The 24,522-nt window shown below is 45.1% G+C and overlaps 1 protein-coding gene across 16 annotated transcripts in view; it reads right to left on the bottom strand.

Annotated features, from left to right (window-relative positions):
* DST (dystonin) overlaps nucleotides 1-24,522 on the bottom strand; it is a 397,214-nt gene that overhangs the window by 341,604 nt on the left and 31,088 nt on the right. For 6 of the 16 annotated variants that reach the window (XM_073000291.2, XM_073000297.2, XM_073000283.2 and 3 more), the window contains exon 4: nucleotides 4,154-4,361. In XM_073000291.2, the coding sequence (XP_072856392.2) occupies nucleotides 4,154-4,361 (208 nt within the window). Of the gene's footprint in view, nucleotides 1-202; nucleotides 504-4,153; nucleotides 4,362-4,585; nucleotides 5,027-24,522 lie in introns of those variants that run through there. The other 10 variants (XM_073000288.2, XM_073000313.2, XM_073000304.2 and 7 more) reach the window with 4 other exon arrangements.

Raw genomic sequence — 24,522 nt, 5'->3', positions numbered from 1 at the left:
CCTTAACTGTATATTGTTTACTGGCATCCTCACAGCATAGACTGGAATATGGAAATGTCTCTGGGACCTGATTCTGCCACCTGTTCCCCTACAGCCACCAGTAGCTATTTTAAGGCAAAGCTTCGAATCATCATCAGCCCTGCAGCCAGCAAATCCTCCTCCTGGGTTACCTTGGGGCATAACAACCTAAGCTCCACGGTACCTTTGTATCTCTCCAGCACATCTTCGTAAGCCTGCAGGTACTCCTGTTCCTCGGTACAGAAGTGAGCCGCACCAGGGGAGAGATAAGCAGCCATGCTTGAGATTCGGACCCGGCCTCCTCCTTGATTCCGGTCCCTTCCGAGGCTCCAGGCAGTCAGGCAGCCTTGGAGAGCGGCACAAAAAGGCTGGACGGAGCGGAGGGAGGGGGCTGTTCCCGTCCAAGGAAACGCCCATGCCCCCCCCCTCCGCCAGCCCAGGGAGAGAGAGAGAGAGCGGGCAGAGCACGTGTGGGCCTCCAATAGAAAAGGGGCTCTGCCTCCCGCTCGGCTTTCAGGAGCAGCAAATCTCCGCGCGCCGCCAGCTTAACGGCCAGGGAGAGCGCAGCCGGGGGAGGGAGGGAGGGAGGCGGCCGTGAAGGCCCTCCGACCCTGGAGGTGACCTCCGCCTCCTGGCCCTCCCTGCCCGGCCTCCTCCTGGACGGACCTTCACACGTCCCGTCCTGTCCCGTCCCCATCAATGAATGCCCTTTCCTGACGAGGGTGGTCCCCTCCTTCATCTCCCCACCCCACCACACTCTTTTTTTTTCCTTTTCTTTTTTAAGGGTACGCAGCCCCCTCTCCCTGTCCGACGAGTGATTTCCCCACCACCACAAGGACCCACCCAGGGCGTCCTTCTTTCTGAGGTAACGCCGCTTTTAGGCGGCGCGGTCCATCCGGGCTCCCTGAACGGAGGGTCGCCCCTGACAGGATGGACCGCTCAGGGGAACCTCCACAACGGCCACGCCGTTCAGGTTTTCCTAAGCGGGAGGGGGGGCGGAAAGCGCGGGGGGGGGTCCCTCCGCAGCGCCGTCTCTTTCCTCAGCGCCTTCAAGGGGGGAAGCGTCCACTTCCTCGCCCATTCCAACGGCTTGGCGATGCTTATTGCTCTGAGGGCAGCCTCGGCCCCTGAGCCTCCCTCGCCATTGGGGGGGGGGGGCGAATCAGGGCTTGCGCCTGAAAGGTCACCCCGCCCGCTCGACGGCGGCTCGGGCGACAGACGCGGCGCGTTCGTGGAGGGACCGGGATATGCCTCGGGGGTCGGGGGTGGGTGGGTGCGTGGGCAGGCGGGGAAGCTGAAGGGTTTCGTGTCTGGCTCTCCTTGACAGGGCGATGCGGGTAACCTTCCGCGTCCGGCCTTTCCTCTTTGAGGCTGGCAGGTGTCTCTGGAAGGCGAGACCCGCCGCGGTCTGCCTCGCTTTCCAGACCGAATACAGTATCCCCGAATCTGACAATGAGAGGAGGAGGAGGAGGGAGGGAGGGAAGGAGGGAAGGCGGGAGAGGAGAGCAGGGGAGCTGACAAGGCGTTGACAAGAGGCCCGTCTCCCAGTGGGACACAACAACAAAGAGCGGGACCTGTTCCAGGAAAGAGGGCCAGCCTCCCAGAGGGTCCATCAGGCGCCCCTCTCGGAAAGGGGGCTTCTGCTCCGGCAGGCGGACAGAGCGCTCCTTTCCCCTTCCAGAAGCGGCCAGCCTCTGGGGAGACTTCCTTTCCCTGGGCAGCCTTCCAAGCTACCTGCTGCCTCTTTCTTTCTCTCCCTCTCTCTCCCCCCCTCCCCCGGTCGTCTTTGTCTGGGACCGTCACGCGAGGGAGGCTTGTTGTTCTCATGTCAAAGAATAGACCACAGACGGTCTCGCTGCTGCTGCTGCAACAGCAGTAGGAGCTGCCGCTGCTGCCACCGGTCACCCGCCGGCCAGCCCCCGCCTTCTCCTCCCCCCTTTCCCCCTCTCGTCCCGCCACCTTCTCGCCCTCTACAGACGCGCGACATCCCTGCTGGGAATACAGTAGCTCGGCCTCCCGAAAGAGCCGGCCAAGTGAAGGAGGGAAAACGACTCGCTGGAAGGGAGCAATACAGAAATCTCTCTCTTCTCTCCCCCCCCCCCAATCTCTCTAGACACGGGGCATCTGGGCTTGCTTTGAGGTTGGTTTATTTCTCCCCCCCCCCAGACAGTCGCACCGCCACCACAATGACCGCACTACAGAGGGGCGGAGCTTCAGCCCCGCAGGTGTCACCGCCGGTCACGCCGCCAGCTGCCCGAGCCGCGCATGCGCTGCCTGCGCTATTGTCCCCGCCTTGCTCAGCCCTTCCCCCTCCCGCTCCGGGTCTTCTAACCCCAAAGCGTGGGTTGGAGCCTCGCGCAATCCAGCCGAGGAGGGCTGCGGGAACCTCGACTCGACCCAGTTCCACGCCGCCGCCCATCTCCTACCCCCGCATCCTTCCCGTGGTCCTTACGCAGTGCGTAGGCAATTCCTGACTTCGTCGGGAGGCGGCTCCCCCATATAAAATAGGGGCGAAGCGCCCGCTCCCCTCTCATCCCCACCTCGGGACAAAAACAAGAGCAGGCGCCCGCCTGCAAAATCACAAGGTGGGAAACAGTCCAAGCCCCCTCCGAGGGAGGGAGAGTCAGTCTGGTTGCTGTCCTTCGCCCTCATGAAGCACCCGAGTGTGTTTACTAAAAGACGCACCAAGCGGCGAAGCAACAACAATCTCGGTGTTGGGCCTGATTTCGGTGAGAAACAGCGTGATTTGCCGGCCTGCAGTGATTTCCTAAGCATCAGCGGGAGCCCCCGCTTCCCTTTCATCTCCCACACCCCGCTGCCCACCGCTCTCCGGCAATCGCCGCTTCCCACTGAGAGCGCAACCTGATCGCCAGGACTGGGGCGGAGGGCGATTCCGGAAACAGGTTCCACAACTCAGCCCTGGAATACACAGAATGAAGTGCGCGCCTGAGCATGTGCAAAGTGTATTTCCAAGCCACCTATCCGTCCCAAGAGGCCTGCTCTATCTTTGGCGAAACAACAGGACTTCCAGTTATGGCTTCTATATAGGTCTGAGCTCTGCTGTTGCTTTTGCATCTTTTTGTCTTGTGTGCGTTATTTTTATAAAATAAATTTAACCTGACTGAGGCACTTGTCTTTACTTAACATTATAAAACGCATGCACGCCATGCCCATTACTCCTGAGAGGCTCCGGGGATAACACAGACACAACCAGTGCATTAACCCTCAACTATCAAGTTACTTTGCCTTCTCAGTTTGCAGCCGGATGGCCAAGCCAACTCCCTGACCTATTTCAAAACCAATAGAGATCAACTCACCCTCCGTTTTGTAGTGTGTACCCAGTAGGGCCTCTCTCCTATATTATTCAGGGTAGAGGAGAGCTAAGCAGTGCGCTATTCAGAGGCTCTGGCTCTGCTGATTTCGAGAACACTAGACACACAACTAGGGCAAAAGAGGCTACTAGGGAAATTTGAGCATAACCCCACAACAGATCAGCAGTTAATTCTCAAATATAACTATATCCCTAAAACTAGGAAGTATCCATGATGCTCCATTCCATGTCGGTTTGTTCAAAAGTAATACTGCCCTCAAACATGCTGTTTGGACTATGCATGAGGGTAATCCATAAACCATATTTAGAGTTCAGTTCTTCACTGTACCGCTGTCAGGAATACATATTATGCAACACAGACCCAATACTCATATTCTTCACTCTTAATGCAATCTCCCATTAAAATTTAATGCACGCACCTGCACATGCTGCAGCTGTATTTTTCTCCCCCTGGGCATTAATTCAGCCAGCAGGAAAACATGGCCAAATAGCTTAGTCACCAACACATTAGAAAACAGAGCCTGGAGGACTGAGAAAGGGCTTTTGGAGCAATGAGACTGCAATTCTGTAACCACTTATCTGGGACTTAAGTCCCACTGAACTCAGTAGAGCTCAGGTCTAAGCAGACACCAGGGTACTGCACCTTCAGAGAATCATGGAATCCTGTCTTCAGTGCACATAGTACATCCACAATAATATAAACACATGTATACAGTTACTATACTCCCCAAATCTTCCTCCTTTCCCTTTTCCCACACCTCCATTTCTGTGCCTCCCTGCCAAATGTATGCATGCTCATCTTACCCGCTATCCTGAGCACAGCTCTTTCAGCTGGATCCAGCACAGATCCTCCATGAATCTTCCTTTTGGACCTCTCGTGTTTAGGTAGGTTCCAGGGCAGGGTGTCACCAGGAGCAGGAGACAAGGAACCAGATTTCTGGCTCAAATCGTCATCGTCAGAAAAATCCGCAGAGGACGACATGGAGCATCTGTAAGAAGCGTTTCCCGAGCTCTAGAGAAAGAGGGAAGATTTTTTTAAAAAAAAAATGAATAGAACAGTGAATAAATGCAACTAAAACAGGCACAATTCCCACTTCAAAATGAAGCAATACACACTTCTGTCGTCTAGATCGGCCTCTAGGGGAGAAAAATCCACCTGAAATGGATAGAAGGGAAAGCTTCCCACCTTCCCAGCAGCCAACCATATTTTAAAATCTCAATTAATAGATCGCTCACCATCCTTGTTTATCTGCTCCTGCTCGTTGGTTTAAGTCCACCACCGGCAACAGGGGAGAGACGGGCTTTAGTGAAAATGCATTTGTGGCAGCCGGCTTTGTGCGAGGGGGACCCGATGGCCTGGCGTTCTGGGAACCGGCTCACAATGATCCTCTGGAGTTGCCCAGCAATCACACCAGAAAGGAAAAGAGAAGCGGGGGGCAGGGCGGGGAGGAAAAGACAGGGAAGCGATTATCTCTTTTTTAAAAAAAAATAATAAATGAAAATGTGTGGAGGGGAGGGGAGGCTTGCCGGTGACAAATCGATAGCATTTGGCTCCCCCGCCAGGCCGAGGAAAAGAGGTGCCAACCCTTAGGCTGCTGGTTCAGTCCTTGATGAAGCGAGGAGGAGACGCGCGGAGAGCAGCCGCCCCCATCACAGCTCCAGGATGCCGGTGACGGCGGCGGCGGCGGGAGGGGGGGGGGCGGTTGCTTTTGCCCGTCTACATCCGAAACCACGCCCTGGGAAAGTCTCTCGTTTGGTTTTATTTCCTTCCTTTCTGGTGCGGCGGCCGGGCTTCTCTTTCCGAAGCGTCCCCCCGGCTTGTTTTGGCGGCCGGTCCCCCAGACAAAGTCCGCCGGCAGGAAATGTGGCGTTTTCCTTGCCGCTCCTCAACGCGCCGAGCTGGGGAAGAGCACAAAGGGCGCGTTGCGCCAGCTCGCCTCAGGAGAGGAGAGGAGAGGAGAGGAGAGGAGAGGAGAGAGGCGGCTTCAATAAACACCGCCGCTCGGGTTTGTTAGTTATATGGCCCTTCAAGGCGGGCGGGACGGGGTTGGAAAGGCCGGAGAGACTGTCCAGTCGCCTCCGGACAGGTACCAGCTGCTGCCCGGCGAGCCCCAACCAGGCAGCTCGGAATGTAAACAAGAAATGATGCAGTGCAGGCACAAAAAAGCAAGCGAGAGGAGGACGCTTCTGGCCTTCCCCCGGAGCCCTCTTGCCAGGGAGGGCATCCACCGGCCGTCCTGGCGGGAGGGAGACTGCGAAGGAGAGAGGAGGAATGGGCTCAGAGCTCACACCGGCTCCGTCTTGTGCCTGTGCTTTTCCCGGTAAGGGTCTGCAGGTCACCGGAGAGCCCAACAATGGCGACATTTATTGACTGGGGGGAAAGCCCGGGATGCTGCTTGGGTCCGGGCGTGCTGTGTCATTGCAGCCGCAGCAGCCCTGACACACCAGACTTGGGCCATGAGACAATCTCTGGCCCTGTATTGTGCCCCTTTTCTTCCCTTCACCCTCATCCCCTTCTTCCCAAGTATGATTTTTTTTACAGGATACATTTTTCTAAATTGCATCCATTAATTATACAGCACAAGTATATACAGCTAGCTAGCTTTTTTTCTTTTTATAAAACCATGTGGATGCCCTAGGCCTTTAGAGTACAGCAACAGCTTTGTCTTGCGTCCTTGCTAATACACACTTCATTATTCTTTCTCTGCATAGGGGTAGGGGACTTAATGTACTCCACAAGTTTTGGACTTCAGTTCCCTGAGAGTCCAGCAGGCTCGGCCCTTAATCTGGGATTGTACAGTAGTCTGAAATACCTGTCAGTCCAAAGCTGAAACGTCAGGAAGAACAACCTTCAGAACACGGCCAAAAAGCCCGAAAAACCCACAACCACCACTTCCTCTCTTTCTCTTTATTATGATCCTTCACCCTTTGGAGAGATTTCATGCAAGTATTAGCTGTCTTTAGGTATGACCATAGTGGTGTGGAAACTCCACACCATGTGGAAGACTCACACCACACTTCATGCTTAAGTGGAATGCACTGCCTAATATATCACAAAAGAGTAGACATGATGCTTATGTATGCCTCTCAGCTGAAGCTGAAGCTCACTCTCAGCTGAAAAAAAGACCTAATAAGGAAGCACAATTGGAAGTGTACAGTATCTTATTGAGCCAAATTATACTGAAATAAACTTTAAATTGATTCTAAAGAGCCATCCTTTCTTATACTGTACTTTTATTCTATAGGACCACCTTTTCCTATACTTACTCTAAAATGCCTTTTTCGACATTATGTTATGCCATTTGTCCTCAAGTTGGAACTGACATATACTAGGGCTTTTCAAGGCAAGTGAGATTTTTAAAGAGTGGCTTTACCAGTTTCACAACCCCAGTGAGATTCCATGGCTGAGTGGGGATTCAAATTCTGGCCTTCTGAGTCCTAGTCCATCACACTCTCCACTGCACCACTCTGGGTATCATAGTCTATATTATCAGGGTCTAATAAAGGATTTTATTTGTTTCAACATTTGCAACAGTTTTGATCATCCTCTGTCACAGAAATGTGAGTTTAAAAGTTTTAAAATAAATATAGTACTAGTAATAGAGGCCTTAGTAGCAGTAAATGCCATAAAATAAAGCAAGAGTATATAGGTGTCTGGTCTGTCTGCCCTGTTTTGCATGAACCTTAAATACTGAAACTGTAGCCAAAGCTTGTTTAAGGATTTCCTGTTAAGGCTCCTATCCAAGTGAACACAAAAAGTCTATGGAGGGGCAGTTAAGCCAAACTATTTTGAGAAAGCACTTGAAATGAGCCATTAATGGAATTCATTTGATGGAAAAGTTACTGAACATCACCTTTTCCTCTGAAAATTAAAAAAACCTGCAGTACTGAAGGGTCTGTAATTGTTTTTAGATGCTAAATATTGGTATGACAATTGTGGCAAATTTGCATGTTTTAAAATTCCTAGAATGTTTAAATTATTAACTTTATACACTTCCAGTACAGTACATATTCCTGTGTTTACAGATTTTTAAAATCACATATATCTTAAGAAATATTAAAGATATAGTGGTAAATAACATCAGACAGTGCACATTTTGATAATTATGCAGATTTATTTTTAATCTAGCTGTCAAGCCTGTTATGTATTGGTTGGATATTTATTTTATTTTTATTATTTTCATTGTTTTAATTTTAGGTCTTTTTAGAATTCAACTGAAAAGGTTGCATATTTCCCATATTTTCCTTAAATATTCATTTCCTCTTCCTAATCATATTATTTTAAATTTTTCATCACATCAAGGCAAAATAAAGATAGCATCACAGCTTTGATCATGGTACCACAGGGCTTATTTTTAGACTTCACATTAAATCATTTAGACAAGAGGAATACATGAAAAGATTAAAGAAAGCTACAGACGGTGGGAGACTGACTTGCTCTACCTAGGATTGTATTGCAATAGCTTGTGTACCACTTCCCTCTACTGGATATGTCTGACCGCAGCTGTTTTTTCTTTAGTATGGACAACATCTCTTGGCTGGCAAGCTAAACAGAGAAACAAGAGCCATAGTAAAGCAATGTCTAAGGAGCAAAGGGCAGTTTTATTTATTGGAACATTCTGCAAATAGCCAAGGCCTTCTGTAGCTCATCCCAGATTTCTTCATATGAAAAGGGTCAAGTATATAATTTAGGAAATGTGGTTTATCTTGAATTTTGTTTAAATATTGCTGAATTTTTTACAAGATAATGTTCACTTGCTGCTCTAAAGGGCCTTTTGTTTCTTTTTAGACAATAACTGGGCTATAGTAAAACTATTTCTAAGGAGCCAAAGTCATTTTTCATGGAATATTTATTTATTGTAACATTCTGCAAATAGATGAGGCATGGGCTAGGTATTCTTACTACTTTTAGCAGCGTCTTATCTGTCTCTCTCTCTTACACATACACACATATACATTAGGATTAAGCTTAGTATTTTCAAACTGCAAATTAAATACAGTTCTGCTTGCCTCATCTCAAGATGGATATTGCAGAAATGGCATGATAAAGATCAGGGGTCAGAATAAACTCTCCTAAAGGGAGAGGTTAGAAGGTCTCGGGCTTTTTCATTTATACAAAGTAACAATTTATAACATGGATGATATGGAGAGAAAGTCTTCTCTTGCTCTCATGGTAGAACACACACCATCCTATGAAACTGAATGATTCAGAACTCTGCGATGGCTAAAAGGACTGTCTCCACACAGCACATAGTTAAACTAGGAAATTTGTCACTATAGGAAATGGTGATGGCCAGCAACCAATTTAAATTATTCTGGAGCTGAAATATACAAATTCATGAGAAATACAGCTATTTATGCCTAATAGATTGCATATAGGATCAGAGGCAGCATACTACCTCTGAATTCCCACAGTTGGGAATACAGGCAACAGAGAGTAACTGCCTCCAGGTCCTCTGTTTGTGGGCTACCTGTATGCCACTGTGAGAGACAAAGCACCAGATGCTAGGCCCTTGGCCAGACTCATTCAAACTCTCACATACATTATTAAATAGTTCTGCAATTGCTGAGAGATCATCAACTTTTTTTGTTATTGCTTAAGTAGATCTTTTTAATTCTGCACAACCCAAAGTACTAAATTATACCATGCAAGTGGCTCAGGATCCAGTCTCAGAACATCATGAACATGTACACTATTAATCTGATGCTGACCAAAGACTAACCATCAACCCCTCCTAAAGGAATGTTTTAAAAAATGTACGAACAGCAGAGGCAGGCAATCAGGAAACAGTGACGGATAAACATAAATACTAAGAAACATTGAAAGGAGAACTCTGTGAAGAAACAACCAATTAAGTCTTCTGCTAATAAAGCATTCTGCTTTATTTTTCTTTTAAATCAGCCATCAGTATGAAATCCATTAGGCTCAGAATGTGTGAAAATGAAGAGCTACATAAGGAAAGCATACCATATTTGAAAACCAAGTAGTGTTTTAAAGCTGCCCTCCCCCCCAAGTAGTAACTAGCTAGCAAACAAATATGGTCCTGTAGGTCAGTGGTCCCCAACCTTGGGCCTCCAGATGCTCTTGGACTACAACTCCCAGAAGCCTTCACCACTACCTCTGCTGACCAGAATTTCTGGGAGTTGAAGTCCAAGAACATCTGGAGGCCCAAGGTTGGTGACCACTGCTGTAGGTGATCTAAAAGGAAGGCAATTAGCCTTAGAGAAAGTACGGAGAAGTCCACAAGCAGATCTCCAAGCCAGCAGAGCCTGAGGCAATGCCTTGAGAACTCTTTTTATTAACTTAGCACGATTACATAGAATGTTGTAAGAATTCAGATAGGATACTAGTCACCTAATCGCCACTAGGATTGGCCAGAGAAACCCTTTGATCTAACACTCTAACTCAAAGCAGAAAGGCAAAATGAGAGGATACCCTGCACACTGGGAGCTGCTGCTCTCTGACAGGAGTGTGTCCACATCACTGAAACAGATCAAAGTTAACAGCCTTGGGCAGGATTTTCGCACATGGTTCCCCAAGCACCTTACATTAAGTGGGAATTCCTGTTTCAGAGTTATGCTAGCTTTTTCACATATAAATGGCACACTTCTTATTCCTGCTTTATATGTTCCCCCATCCAATACCAATGTCTACATATCTTCCATCCACAAAAAATCTTAATTATGTTCACCAATTTGTACACTCCATTAAGGGATATGTCTGATTCTAGTGAGCACATGCATTTTCAGCCCTTTGATATGAGTGACAGCTTATAGAAATCATAAGCAAAACTAACATCCATCTGGGCAAAAGCAGAGGTGTTTAGAGAAAGAAAGCAGGTCAGGAGTTGTCCAGGTTTTTAGAAGTTAATAAATAGTTTAAGCTATAAATTAGGGATACTTTCTAATATAAGGAGGCAGCAATATACCTTCTTACTGCATATTGCACAGTGAAGCAAAGAAGCACTTTTGTTCACTATTGCATAAATCAGTTTGTGAAATAATAAGAAACTGCTCTCAGCCCCTCTCACTAACCACATTCTTGGACTGGATTGACAAACACAAAAAGAGAGGTTACCCACCTGTAACCATAGTTCTTCAAGTGGTCTTCTGTGAATCCACACAAATGGGTTGTTCTGCGCCTACACAGGATGTCTCGGAAGTTTCCAGAGCTTAAAAACACATGATTAGTAGGACGTTCGAGTTGGGAATAGGAGGTGAAACCCTCTGATGGAGAAGGAGGGTGGTTGTCAGCCACATCCAATCCAGGGTTAGGTATGTTAGATGGAGATTCTTGAGAGATGCTGGAGTGAGAATCTTGATGTGTTGAAGATAAAGTGGAGGGAGAGGCAGGTTGGTGAGGTTTGATTGGTTGCGATCTGCCAGGATCAGAGGGAGGACGTGGTGGCCCCTTGTAAGTAGTGGTGGCTTGAACTGAGGGTTGGTGATGTTGCGATACCATTGGTGGTATGGGCTCATGTCGAGATCATTTCAATGTTGAATGTTCTGGTTATTTCGATGTCGACTGTTCTGGTAATGTGTCATAACGTTTACGAGATGGTTATGAGGAAGTGATTTGTTCAGAAGGTGGAGCGTGTGAATAAGGTTTATGATGTCCGTGTCAAGGTGGAGACAGGGATGCCAAAGGAAAATGTCGTGCCTGGTACGGTATTGTGTAGCACACTCTCTTACGCTCACCATAGGGGATCTGTTCTGGTATGTCCTCTTGGATATATGCGTCATAGGATGGGTAATATGGAATGCCGTAGTTGCCTTGTTTGTGATACCGAGGTTGGTAGTGGTATCGAGGGAGTTTGTAATGGTAACGAGGTGGCTCCTGATAATAGATGACTTCTCCATATGGAGGATCATAAGGTGGAGAGAGGTGTCTCCGCTTAGATGTATGTTTTTCTGGGAGATTGTTGGGGAGAATCAGAATCAGAAAGTAGTATCATTATCACCCGTCCTGATAATACAGGGCTAGAATGGGCAGAGGCCTGGCCAATAGTGGGAGCAGGGCTACTCACTGATACGGAAGCCTGTGCAGGAGGTATAGAATGATTATCTCTCGGTAATGGAGAATCATGAGTGTCCCTAGATGATTCTTCCAAGACTGGAGAAGGAAGTGATGGAGGAGGTTGCTCCATGCAGAGGAGTTTTTTGGATCTTTTGGTTTTGCTCTTTTCCTTTCTTCTTTTAGGAGAGCTTTTAGCCTGGGAAGCAGAGGCTTTCAACTTTGATACCGACTTCGGTCTCAATGTCGATTTGGATTGCTCCTTTTGCCCTGGTGATGGCGGTGTCGGGCTCGACACTGACTTGGATGGCTCGGAGCGTGGAACCGGTGATGAGATACGTAGGTTCCATCGATGTGGATGGAGGTGAGGAGATTTCTCCCAAAGATGAATTCTAAGTCTCTGAAGCCAAAGTTTCAGGGTTGGTTTAGTGAGCCTCTTGCACGCAAAGCAAGATTGTGTCTGCTGCTCTTCACCCAAACAGAAAAGACAGTGATCGTGTCCGTCCGATTGCAGGATCTTATTAGTGCAGAGCACACACTGCTTGAATGGCGCTGGAGAGGCCATAAAAGGCGGGAAGGGAATGGGAAAGGCAGGGGAGGGGGGATAGGCTGGGGAGTGAAGGAGTGAACAAAAAGGGATAAAACTCAACAGGCAAAAGAAAAATAACCTCACGGGAGAACGTTGATTGAAAACGGAAAGGTAGATGAGAAAAAAGAGTGAGGTACAGAGTACCGATTTGAAAGAAGTTGCTCTCGTGGTCTGATATAGGTCTAACTTACATGGTGGTTAAAAGGAACTGAGAGGCCCTCGGGTGGGCGGAGCATGCACTCCACGGGGGAACGTCCTACTAATCACGTGTTTTTAAGCTCTAGAAACTTCCAAGACATCCTGCACAGGTGCAGAACAACCCATTTGTGTGCATTCACAGAGGCCACAAAGAAGAAGAAATGTTCTGCAGGTACAAAGTCCTTCTTAATGTTATTGAGGTTCACTCCCCTCCCTAGCACAGTTTGTCAATATTTTAGGGGGGAAATCCTAGATCATGTGTGTTTGCTTGTGCATATGTGGACGAGCTTTTAAGAGAACAGCTCAAATCTGCCAGCAAGTAAGATCCTTTTCTTTTAGGACATCATTTTCATAATTAAGCAGTTCAGATTATCTGCTAGAATGAGCCCAGAAAATTAGGCTTCAATGTAGTCTTTACTGTAGAAATCCGTTGTTACATTTTTCAGAACTGCAGCAAACTCTGTTAAAAATACAACATCAGCTTTGAAACCATGTCCTTGTTTCCGGATAATAGTATTTTAAAGTTTTATGCTGAATGGGTAGAATCTTTCAGTGATGAGGCCCTGTATAAGTGCAATTTTGTTAAGTCATTTATAAACAGTGTTATTGCACTGACCAGCTAACATAAAGAGCTCATTTTCCTGTTTTGAGGTACATTGTTTGCATGACACAATAGAATATTATATGATTCACAAAATACTTCAAGCAGTATACGGGAAAAGGAAACATCTGTGGCTGAGCTCTGTACTCTTTTTACATATATAAGACAATAGCTTTTGTTGAATGTGTGATGGAGACCAAGAATAAAACCAGACAGCTAGCCGATGTGTTGAGTTATCTATTCTGCTCCACACAGGAGCCTATGAAGATGCCTTACAACTAACTCAAAATACTAATGTACTTAGCACAGTACTGTCTAACACTGAGATGAGAAACCTGTGGTCCTCCATGTATTGTTTGACTCTAACGTCCCTCGGAGCTAGCCAAGATGGGCACAGATCGGAGGGATGGGAGGTGGGGTTGAACAACCTCTGGGGTTCCCTGGCTCCCCTCTATTGATCTACACTGACTGGCAGCAGTTCTCCACAGGTTCAGGCAGGGCATTTTCCAGTCTAATCTTATTCACAAGTTCTGTAAATTTTAGGGGGAGGGTTATGCATACTGGTTGGACTGATCAGTCTTACTTCTGTATTTTCTCACAACAATTTAAATATTTATACAGTGGGGCCTCGACTTACGAATGTCCCTACTTACGAAAATTTCAAGTTACGAAAAGCTCCTGCCACAAAATTGTGCTTCTACTTGCGGCTGGAGCTTCAACCTAAGAAAGAAAAAAGGCAGGGGGAAAGGGCGGGAAATTTAAATTTACTAACCACTGGTGACGAAAAGGCTGCTTCTTCGCCCTAACGGTTAGGCAAAGGGAGGCTCAGCCTCCCGGGCTTCCAACACTGCCCCGACCGCCACGCTGGGTGCCAGTACTTTGGAAGCCCAGGAAGTTGGCACTCGTTGTGGTGGTCGGGGCAGCTTTGGAAGCCCGAGAAGATGGGCTTCCAAAGCCGTCTCCGCGGGGAAGGGAGGCAGAGGGCAGCGGGAACGTCCAAAGCTGTTCCCACTGCTCTCTGTCTCCCGTCCTTGCTGCCCTCTGCCTCCCATCCCCGCTGCCTCCGCCACTGCAGGAGGGAGCGGGGATGGGAGGCAGACTGCAGCGGAGTGGCTTTGGAAGGCAGAGGGCAGCGGGTGTGGCTTTTATTTTTTTGCAGATTTTTTTTCTTTCGCCGAAACAGATTAAATGGTTTTCAATGCATTCCTATGGGAAACGGTGCTTCAACGTACAAAATTTTTGAGTTACGGCCACCATTCCAATACAGATTAATTTCGTACGTCGAGGCACCACTGTACTGTATTTGAGTTAAAGTTGAAAAAAAGAGGAATACCACTTTACATTTTCAACCCTACATCCTCATGTGCCTACCTGTTGAAAAAATAAATAGTATGTGAAGCCACGGTAATGAATGAGACAGGAGTCATGAAATGGGCAATAGCTAACCTCCTATCATGCTATAGTCATAGTCCAGTCCCTCCCCATCTGCTCTTTATTTTACAAACAAAATGTACACAACAGCTATTCAAGAACTAAAGAGGAAATGATTTTATATTTATTGTCATAGTTAAACCAATCATCAACATTAACTCAGTATTGGATTTTCTTGCAGCTTGATTTGCATCCTATTTTATGCTTCTGTTTGGACAGGTACTGTGGATTGTTTGGTGCAGTGTCCACATTGCTCCCTCAATCTGATGCAGTGTGATCTGCCCCACAGCACCTCTTTCTTTGATCCTGCCCTCTGCTGATCCTCAGATCTCCTTTTGGAGATTGGTTCATTGATTGACTGATTGATTGCATATTAGTATATGCACTACTCTGGGCATTTTTATGGTTCACTGTAAAGCCAGTGGGCTGTTTAAACTGTTGCATGATGTTAGGGGAAAAGGAAAGTTTGACAAAGTTCTCCATAACATACAAACACATACCACAGAAACACAGTAGTGTGGTTTAGTTTGATGTAGTTGTTTCTATTTCATATAAGTTTTTATCATTTTTGTTGTCTGTGCAGAGGTGATCTAGCACTAAACTTGATAGTATGTTTGTTTTTAAATTGAAATAGATCAGGTTGACTAACGAGAAATATCATAAGGTTGGGTGTTCCCACTGTCCAAAACATTACATCCAGCTTAGTACATCACCAGAATACCACCCACACAATCATTCCCCCATCTCCTTTTGGAGAACAAAACAACAAATCTCATGGGGAAAACACCATTCAAATCACTCTGGCTTGAAAAAATAGAGGCTCCCGAAACAGGTGGGAAAACTATGCTTCAGAAGCAAAAACAGCCAGGCTGATTTTAATTAGCCTTTGCATCATGTGATCAGTTTTTAAAAAACAGAATGTATCTATTTTACTTCCAAAGCAAATCCCATACTATTTGCCGATATAATCGCAGGCTGGGTATATTGAAAATATACCAGTAGACTAAAGTTGAATTTTGTTTCACAGCCAAAGAAGAAAGCTCTTTTATGAAGAGGTCACTAGCAATTTCCACTATATGAAAAAGAATCCTTGGCAGGAACAACAAAATAATATAAAGATCTTAGCTTTGCCAGATCTTTAATAGAAAGAGATGAAGAATGAGGGTTGATCTTAAAGTCTGGATTTTACATAGAAGCATCCAGAAATGCTTGTGCAAAAGGATGTGGATGAAAAGGAGTTTGGTTTACACATTCTGTATTGATGTGAAATTAAAAAATAATGTGAGGAGAGAAACAGGGTGAGAGTAATTCACTAATTTACTAGATATGCTAGATGAAGTAGGAATTTGGGCTCCATCTCAATGAATATCTCCATAAAATTTGAAAGTCTACATCATTAAACTAAGAAAACATGATATTTAAGAAAGGAGGGCATGAAATCTATTCCATGCCTCCTGTTATTGGAATCCAGCCAAATCCCAGCTGTCCTGTCTCTCAAGCAAAGCATCTAGATCTGCAGTGTGCTATATTTTCTGCTCTGGGATACAATAATTCAGCATCCATGCTAACAAGTGCTTGGCCAAATGGAGCTCCTCTGACAATAGCTGCATAAAACAGAGATATCTGGTGGTGCCAGAGGTCCTTGACCATAACTGGTAGCTTTGGACTTGTTCACAAAGTGGACTCAGAAATCTGGGACACTCTATGGAAAGCCTATCTTTGGTCCTCTTTCTCAGAGAGATGTAAGGGGTACCAAACTATTCCTGCTTCCTTTTAAAAAAATTACTTACTGATTATCTCGTCTTTCTCCCAAGAGTAATTCAAGGCAGCTATAAAAGAATTTTTAAAAACAAGTAATAAAACAATTTAAAATACTATAAATTTATTAGAAAAAATTATTAATATTAATAATTAAAAAGTAATAGCTAAAATCCTTTGAAAACAACTTTGAAGCACATTTAAAAGATTAAAAATATTATTTCCCCATCAAAACGTCTTCCAAGCATCTATCTACAGTACCTATTGAAAACCTGATTGCAAAGAATATTCTTTGCATGCTAGCAGAAGGACCGCAGGGAGGGAACCAGCCTGGTTTCCCAGAGAAGAAGCCACTGAAAAGACCCTATCTTGTCTATGCACCACATTTATTTATTTATTTATTTATTTGTTCGTTTGTTCGTCCAATTTGTATCCCACTCCCATTAGTGTCATAGCACTACAGTACTCTGGGCAGGTTACAACTCGTAAAATAGAAAACAAAAATAAAAATAGAGATAGTAGAACAAAGGGCAATAACCCTAAAAAAAACAGATGGCACTGACTAATCCTAGAGTGACCAGAAAAGAAGAGGAGAGGGAAGAAGAGAAGGGGAAAGGAAAAAAAAGGGGAAAGGTGGTCAGCTGGTTTCGGTGTAGAAAGCCTCCCTGCAAAGCGATGTCTTCAATTGCTTCCTAAAAGTCCACAGGGAAGGCTCTAGGCTGAGCTCCTCCGGAAGCTGGTTCCATAAAAGCAAAGTGTGCTGCTTATATACCACCCCATAGCACCTCAAGCACTCCCTGGGTGGTTTACAAGTTTATTATGCGGGCTACACATTGTCCCCCCCACCCCCAGCGAGCTGGGTACTCATTTTACCAACCTCAGAAGGATAGAAGGCTGACTTAACCTTGAGTCAGCTACCTGGGATAGAACCCCGGCTCATAAGCACACTTTTGACTGCAGTACAGCAGTTTAACCACTGCACCACGAGGCTCCTAAGGTTGGAACCACCACAAAGGTGGCCTACCTCTTGTAGAGATTAATGGGCCTCCCTCGAGGTGGCCAACTGGAGGACCCTCAACTGGGATAATCTTGTGGGTTGGTATGAAGGAAAGGAGGACGAGAGTGCGCTGGCTCCTCCAGACAGCAAGGATGTGGTGATGAAGGAAGGGGAGAGGGAGGTTGTGGGGGTGCCATTCCCAAGGTTGCTAAGCCACATGGGTGTTGTAGTATAGAGAAAATTCTCCTAGCATCCTGTGGCTGCTTTTGAGGGGAGGAGCTGCCATCATTCTCCCTCCTTCTCATTATCATAGAGAGCTTGCCATAGAGGCCTTTCCTTTGGCCAATCAGAGTGCTTGATTAATTGCCTTTCCCCAGACCAATCCTAATAACATGTAACCACTGTCCTATCTGAACTCTGTCTACTATCTGTAATGCTGTCACTACCTGTGGCCTTGTAATGTTAATAAAAGATCAGTCTCCTGGGGGCAGGGGAGAGAGAGGTGGACAGAGAGAGAGAGAGAAAGAGCCAGAAGAAGCCAGACGCCTTCTCATTCTGCTTCCTTGCTGAGTCGCCCACCAGGAGTACTGCTGGCAGATATCCATTTGTGTGTGTGGCTGACTTCCTTCATCTATTGCTAAGAGACTCTTTGCTATCCTATTATCTGGTGATCACCACAAAGCCCATCAGCCTGCTCATTGCCTGAACCCAACAGAAGGTAACAAAGCAGAGGGTTGGTGAAGAGTTAAAGTAGAGGTCTATTTGACAGAAGAAAGGAAGGGAAAAGAGGAGAAGCAAAGAATTGACATGTGGGAGGAGGATATAAAAGTGGGAACTGGAGAGCGGGACTTTTGGATTTCAATAAACAAGAGAGAGAGGAAAAGAAACGCAAACATGTGAGCTGCTGAAAGACTTTCCCAATTTGAAGGTGGGAGGTCTGCTGCTGGACCCGATACCAGAGAGAGAGGGAGTGACCATCAGTGAAACTTCAGAATGGACAGTGGTGGTCTTTCCAAGGGCATGAGGTCGTTGGAAGAGGGTGGTGCGCCCAGATCCCACCTACAACAAACCACTGCTGGAGGAGGATTGGGCTCGCCACCCATGCTGTGGCACCATTTGCGCAGTGAGGAGCACCCCGATGAGTAATCCAGCAGACAAGGAACGGTTTGGCCCGGCTCCCCAGTGTTAAGAAGAGATGTTTATAATAATAATTCTATGAGGTTTGAAGGCCAGTTATACGATTGGAATCAAGTTTATCCCATGGAAGTTGCTATTGACACACCTATGTTGAATTAGAATAAATCTGTTAATGGTTTAAAAGAGTCAGCCATTTCAATATTTGCACCAAATTCAGAACTGCCTAAGGCTTATCAAGAACCCAGTCACAGTTGGGCAGATGACATTAAGGAGAGATGCTCTAACAAGTAACATGGGCCCAAACCATGGAGGGCTTTGTAAGTGTCAAAATCTTGAACCTAATCCAGGACGCCACGGGCAACCAGAACTGGAGTGACGTGTTCAAATGTATTTGCACCAATCATCAGTCTGGCTACCACATTCTGAACCTGCTGAAGTCTCCGGATCAGGTTCAAGGCCAAATGTGTCTGTGGGTGTGAGAAGACTGAAAAAAGGTCTCCCCCAAAGATCTCAAAACTCCAGACAGCTCATACAGAGAGATACAGTGCCTCAGGTAACCCAGACATGTTGTTTAGGGCCCCTTAGGTCAAAACCCGCACTTTCAATTGTGCTTGAAAATGGACCAATAGGCAGAGAAGCCACTGTAACAAAGAATTTCCATTATCCCTGTAACCAGCTGGGTCAGGAGACTAGCTGCCCTGTCTTGGACCTGCTGAAGTTTTCAAACACATTCCAAAGGCAGCCTAATGTAGAGTGCATCATGGTAATCCAAGTGGGATATAACTAAGACATGCATCACCATGGTCTAGTTAAGCTTCTGGGTTCCATGTTGCAATTATAAAACAGGCAAGTCTACTAAATTCTAATTTTTGTAACAGCACCCATCTAAATGTAAATTAAAGCAAGTGACTCATTCAGAAAAAGCATGGTTGTTGCAGCAGGATATGGCTTTAATTGTTTTTAAGTCTGGTTTGATGTATATTTTCATCTAGGCATTTTGCAGGAGAGGATTATCACATCCATAGCTAATTTTTCAAAGCTCAGAAAGCACCTGCAAAAATGAAAGTTTCTCAAGGTGGCACAGCCATGTAAAATATTTTTGCTACTTGCAAATTCCACTTACTGGACCATAACAATGGACTAATCTATTTAAAACATAGTTCTTGCAATATGTAATAGCACCAGAACAAAAATTATGCTGTCAGGGAAAGTAAGGGGGGAAAAGAGGAATTTGTATGTGTTTACTAAGTAAAAAACACACATACACACACAAAAGGACTAAAAAGATGAAAGGCAATAAATCAAGATGGAAAGAATACAATCTCAGCTAGGACAAGAAGGAGTAATTTCTGAAGGAGAAGATTTAAAGGATGAGTTATTTGACTTGTGAGTTGTAGGTCAATATTTATAATGGCCATGGGATTAAAAAAAAGCACTTTCACAGCTCTGTCTTACCTTCTTATTATATCCATGATTAGAGACGAGCACTGGCACAGGTAAGCCTGATTACCTCCTGCCTCCAGAATCCGCCGGTCCACTTACAGCACGATGCGTGGCACACACATCATCATTGTGGCAGTAGCCCCGGCTGCCATAACCCCATCTCCCTGCTCACTCAGCCGCTCCAGCAAGGGGGCAGGAGAATGAGTCTCCCCACTTATCCGCAGAGTGGCTGTGTGAGTAGGGAAACAGGATTGTGGCAGCCAGGCTACTGCCGTGATACACACCGTGCTATAACTGGACCAGCAGATTCTAGGGGTGGGAGGTAATCGGGCCCGCCACCTGTGCCAGTGGGCTTCATTTTCGTCTACAAATACAAGGCCCCCATCTCTATCCATGATAATAATAATAAATAATCATGTGCCATCAAGTCAATTCTGACTTATAACAACCCTTTTCATAATTTTACAGGTAGAAGATACTCACAAGTGGTTTACCATTTCCTTCTTCTGACTACACAGACTGGCTCTACTCACAGGAGGCACGGTGGGGAACCACACTCCCAATCTGTGGGTCTGCCGCCAGATAACTAAACCACTGAGCTATTCAGCCAGCCTACCCATGATTACACAAACATGATATTCATAATAGCACAATCATTTATTTATTTATTTATTTGATTTATATCCCACCCATCTGGTCTGGACGACCACTCTGGGTCAATTAAAATGAAAAGAAGGGAAATGTAAAACCAATCAAATGATAGGATAATGAGATTTGTACACTGCGTGGCATTAGGAAGACAGTTTCTTGGGCATTTAAAACCTGATAATCAAACATCAAAATTGCTATTGTGAAGTCAGTACTACACACAAAAGAAAACAAGCACACAAAAAACTCATCAGATTTTGGCAATGTCCAAGGATGCGTCTCTCTATTATTGTATGTTGTATAGAGTACATCAAGGACAACAGAAGACCATCTGAAAAGAACTGACAGCCATTTACTATTGGCCTGTATATTTTTGCTGTTGCCACTTTTAGTCCCAAAATGTGGCGTTAGCTATAATATAACTCTGGATTGACCCAGCTGATCGCTGTTTACAAAGCATGGACACAGTCTGTGACAAGATAGTGTCACTCCCCTTATTCATCACCTCAGGCATTTCACTCCTTCAGCTAGTAATAAGAGGTAACTGTGCTAGACTGGGGTGTTTTTTTTTTCATTTGGAAGGAAGAGGAATCATTTTGTAAAATGCAAATATAAAACTGTCGTCTATGTGACAATGAGTATCATTTCTACTACTTTTTTATGCAGAAAGCAAAATATTTTGTAGAACAATGACCTCAATAAACATGTTGGCTAAGCTCTCCCATCCACAATACAGGCCAAGCCTTTTAAATAAAAACAGGAACATTCTGTGTAACCTCTTTGAAATATAATCAAACAGAAACAAGTGTGTCAGCCTAAATATGTGAATTGTTAAATTATAGATTCATATCACCCATATCATCATATATCAACAAATTTTCTCAAAAGTAAATCCCAGGGAGTCACTAGCACTTACTCCCTGAAAATCCAGTCTGCAGAACTGGAGCAAAATGCATTCAACAGCACCAAAGTTATGGAAGGATGAAACTGTACTTGCATACTTAGAGGCCTAGTGCCTTCTAGTGGGTGGGTTTTCCGCTAGAGGCATCTGCTTGGATTGGCCACTGTGAAAAGTAAGATGGTGGATGAAGCACTAATGGTTCCTAGCAGGAGCAAAAGAGGCATTTCACCCTTCATTTTGGGGTGAGTCACCTCCCCACACCTGAGGGGAGGCAACGAGTGTGACTGTTTACAAGCCCATGTAAAAGTAGGGACAACCATTTAGCTATTTGTTTCTTTTCTTTCTTTATTGACTTTATCTGATGATCTCATATTGAAACCCGGGTAGGTGGGACTCGTTCAGCCCTGGAAGGCAGCCCATCTAGGAGAAGGAAAACTCCGACTTCAAACCCCCACTGAGGTGCCGCCATCATCCTCCATGCCGTAAGGGAACAGGCCGGGTTGGTGGGACTCGTCAGGCCTGGAAGGTAGCCCATCTAGGAGAAGGAAAACTCCAACTTCAAACCTCCACTGCCTTGTGGCTATATCCACCAATGGAAAAGGCTTCAGGAGTTAACCTTGAGGCAAAATCCGGAGCCAGAGTCCCGGAGGCAGTTCGTGTCATTCTGTCAACTCCTGCGACGTCGCTAAAACCAGTCGTATTGGCTCTTGCCTTTCCATTGGACTATTTCAGTGACGTGGAGAGGGGGGATTTGCTGCTTGGGTAACGGCCTGTCCTTCATATTATTTTACCCAGGCTTCATGCTCTGGAGAAGACACTTTCCAAGTCCTCCGTACAGCGCACGTTACCATAGTCTCTCGAAACTGTCATTCAAAAAAAATATTATTTATATGTCCCTATCAAAAGGTTCGTTAGGAGTCTTGGGGGGTCCCAAATTTGGCGCGGAAATAGATAAAGATGGCATGTTTAAACCATAACAAATTTTATTCACCAATGGGGTGTCAACAATAACTTCCGTAGGGACAAACGGATACTCTTCAATCAACCGTCTATCAGTTTTGTCACTATTGCCATGAACAAAGTCCCATTTCAATATTGGGGTGCCAGTCCAAACCTCTCTCTGTCGCTGGGTCTCCTCAATGGGGTGCTCTTGAGTGCGCATATAGTGCCGCAGCACAGATGGCGGACCCAATCCCCCTCTGGGCATGGCTTGTTGTAGGTGGAATCTGGTCGCATCACCTTCTTCCAGGGACCACGTCCCCTCGGGTACACCACCACTATCCATTCCATGGTCTCCATGATGGTAATTCCTTCTTTTCCTGGTATCAGTTCAGGCAACAAACCACCAACTTTCAGGTTGGGAAAAGCTTTCAGTAAATCATTGCTATTCTCCTGCCCTTTTCTCTCCTTCTCTCCTTTCCCGGTCTCAATATGAAAATCACACGCTCCTGTACTCTCTTTTATGGCCTCCTCCCATATATCCAACCATTGCTCCTCCCCTTTCTCCTTGCCCTTTTCGTTCGTTCGTTCGTTTGTTTGATTTGTATCCCGACCATGTGGTCTTCCGTTAGACGCACCTCTATCTTAACACTTTCCTGTTCTTTCTTTCTTACTGTCACCCCTTTCTCTTCCTTTCTCCCTTCAAAGTCCTTGCTTTCTGGAGGAGACAGCACACTCTGTTCTTCCTGTCCTTCACAGTCCCTTTTTTCTCCACAGAGGTGCCAAGGTAGCTCACAATTAAAACTATTCAATGCTAAGAGATTCAAAACACTAGACGCTGTTCCAAGTCCTCCATACAGTGCACGTTACCATAGTCTCTTGAGATTGAAGGATGCCTATGTCATGTCATATTGAAAATGAAAATAAATGTTATATAATCCAGTGCAGCAGAAGAATTAACATTAAGCATATTTTTCCCACTCTGTTTTGCATCTGACAAAGTGGGTTGTGTGTCAAAGAAAATTCACATTGTAATAAATCTTCTTGTCTTAAACAAACCACACAACTCTGTTATTATGCTGCAACAGATTGACATGGCTATCCTGCGGAACCCCTTTTTTGGTTTTATTTTTGCTTTTGCTGTTCTCTGGAGGAAACGACTCGTTTTTTGCCTACTTTTTGTGGCCTTCCCCTTGAATTTAATCTTCAGGATTTGAACACTCAAAAGAAAGTATGAACATTCCCACAAAGGTCATTTATTAGGGGCTCTAGGAAACTATACAGCCCAATAGCTAAACCAAGAGACTTCAGCTCAAGCAAGCTCTCAAGTCTTCGGATCCAAAGGAGCTCTACAGTTCTGGAGTTTGCTTCATAAAATGTGGAATAAACCCCACAAAGTCTCTTTATACACTCCCTGTAAACTGCCATCCCAGCCTACAGATTAGCAATAAATTCACATGCAGGCCTGCCTACCATCATGTAAGAAAGCAGGTGGAGGGCAAGACTATTCCTAAACCTTAGCTTTGTTGAGTGAAATAATTTTGCCATATTCAGTAATACTGATTCAGAAATTGCAGTTTCTTGCTGCCAAAGCTCAGTGAGTATCCCTAAATTGTGTCCAATGTCTCTGGATCCTTACTCAGTGTCTGGTTCTTTTTTAAACCCTATTTGTGTCTGGTGTCCAGGACATACATAAGAAGCACTTAAGCACATTTCATTTGCAGTTAATCAATAATAGATAATCTGAAAAGCACAAAATGTCAGCTCTAAACTAACACAGAATAATATTAAAAGATTATTTTAATGCTCTGAACCAGGTCTACTGATCATGAATGGATCAGACCAAGACTCCTCCTAATCCAGCCTTTTGTCTTCAACAGTGGTCTGCAAGGTGTCAATAGGAAATTCTTAAACACCATCACTTACTCTCTGTTCACAGCACCTGGCAATGGATACATACCCTCTGAAGGTGGAGCTTCCATTTACCTACTATGGCTAATAGCCAAATATTCTCATTGTGGCTATTGGCCATTACCCCAGTTCACAGCCATAATTTCTTAACAGGTAGCTGTGTTAGTTCACTGCAGTAAAACCAATAAATAATCATTAAAGATTAACATATATATTAGAGCAAGCACTTTCTGGATTATAGACCTGGTCATCCATAATGTGTCATATGACTCTTACACATCAGTGAATTCTGTAAGTAACATAAGTGTTGCATGAAAAATATAGGGGTTTTTGTATCCCCCCATTAGTGCCTCTAATGATCTATCTTTTTCTGAATGCTGTTATAATTCCCCAACATAAAAGAATCTGTTATGCCTAATATCTTTATAAAGTTAGATTACAATTATTAGTATAACTAATGGGTATGGAGCCAAGAAAAAAAATACTCTTATCATGTGCTGGACTCAGGAATACTATCACTTTGATACCAATGACATATAATGCAGCATGTCAGAAACTGCATACAACTGCTACTCTGGAAACAAACCTTTCTTTTTCTCTCCAGTT

This window comes from Pogona vitticeps, chromosome 1 (genome assembly GCF_051106095.1).
Source record: "Pogona vitticeps strain Pit_001003342236 chromosome 1, PviZW2.1, whole genome shotgun sequence".
NCBI lineage: Eukaryota > Metazoa > Chordata > Lepidosauria > Squamata > Agamidae > Pogona > Pogona vitticeps.
This window is presented reverse-complemented; position numbering and strand designations above follow the sequence as displayed.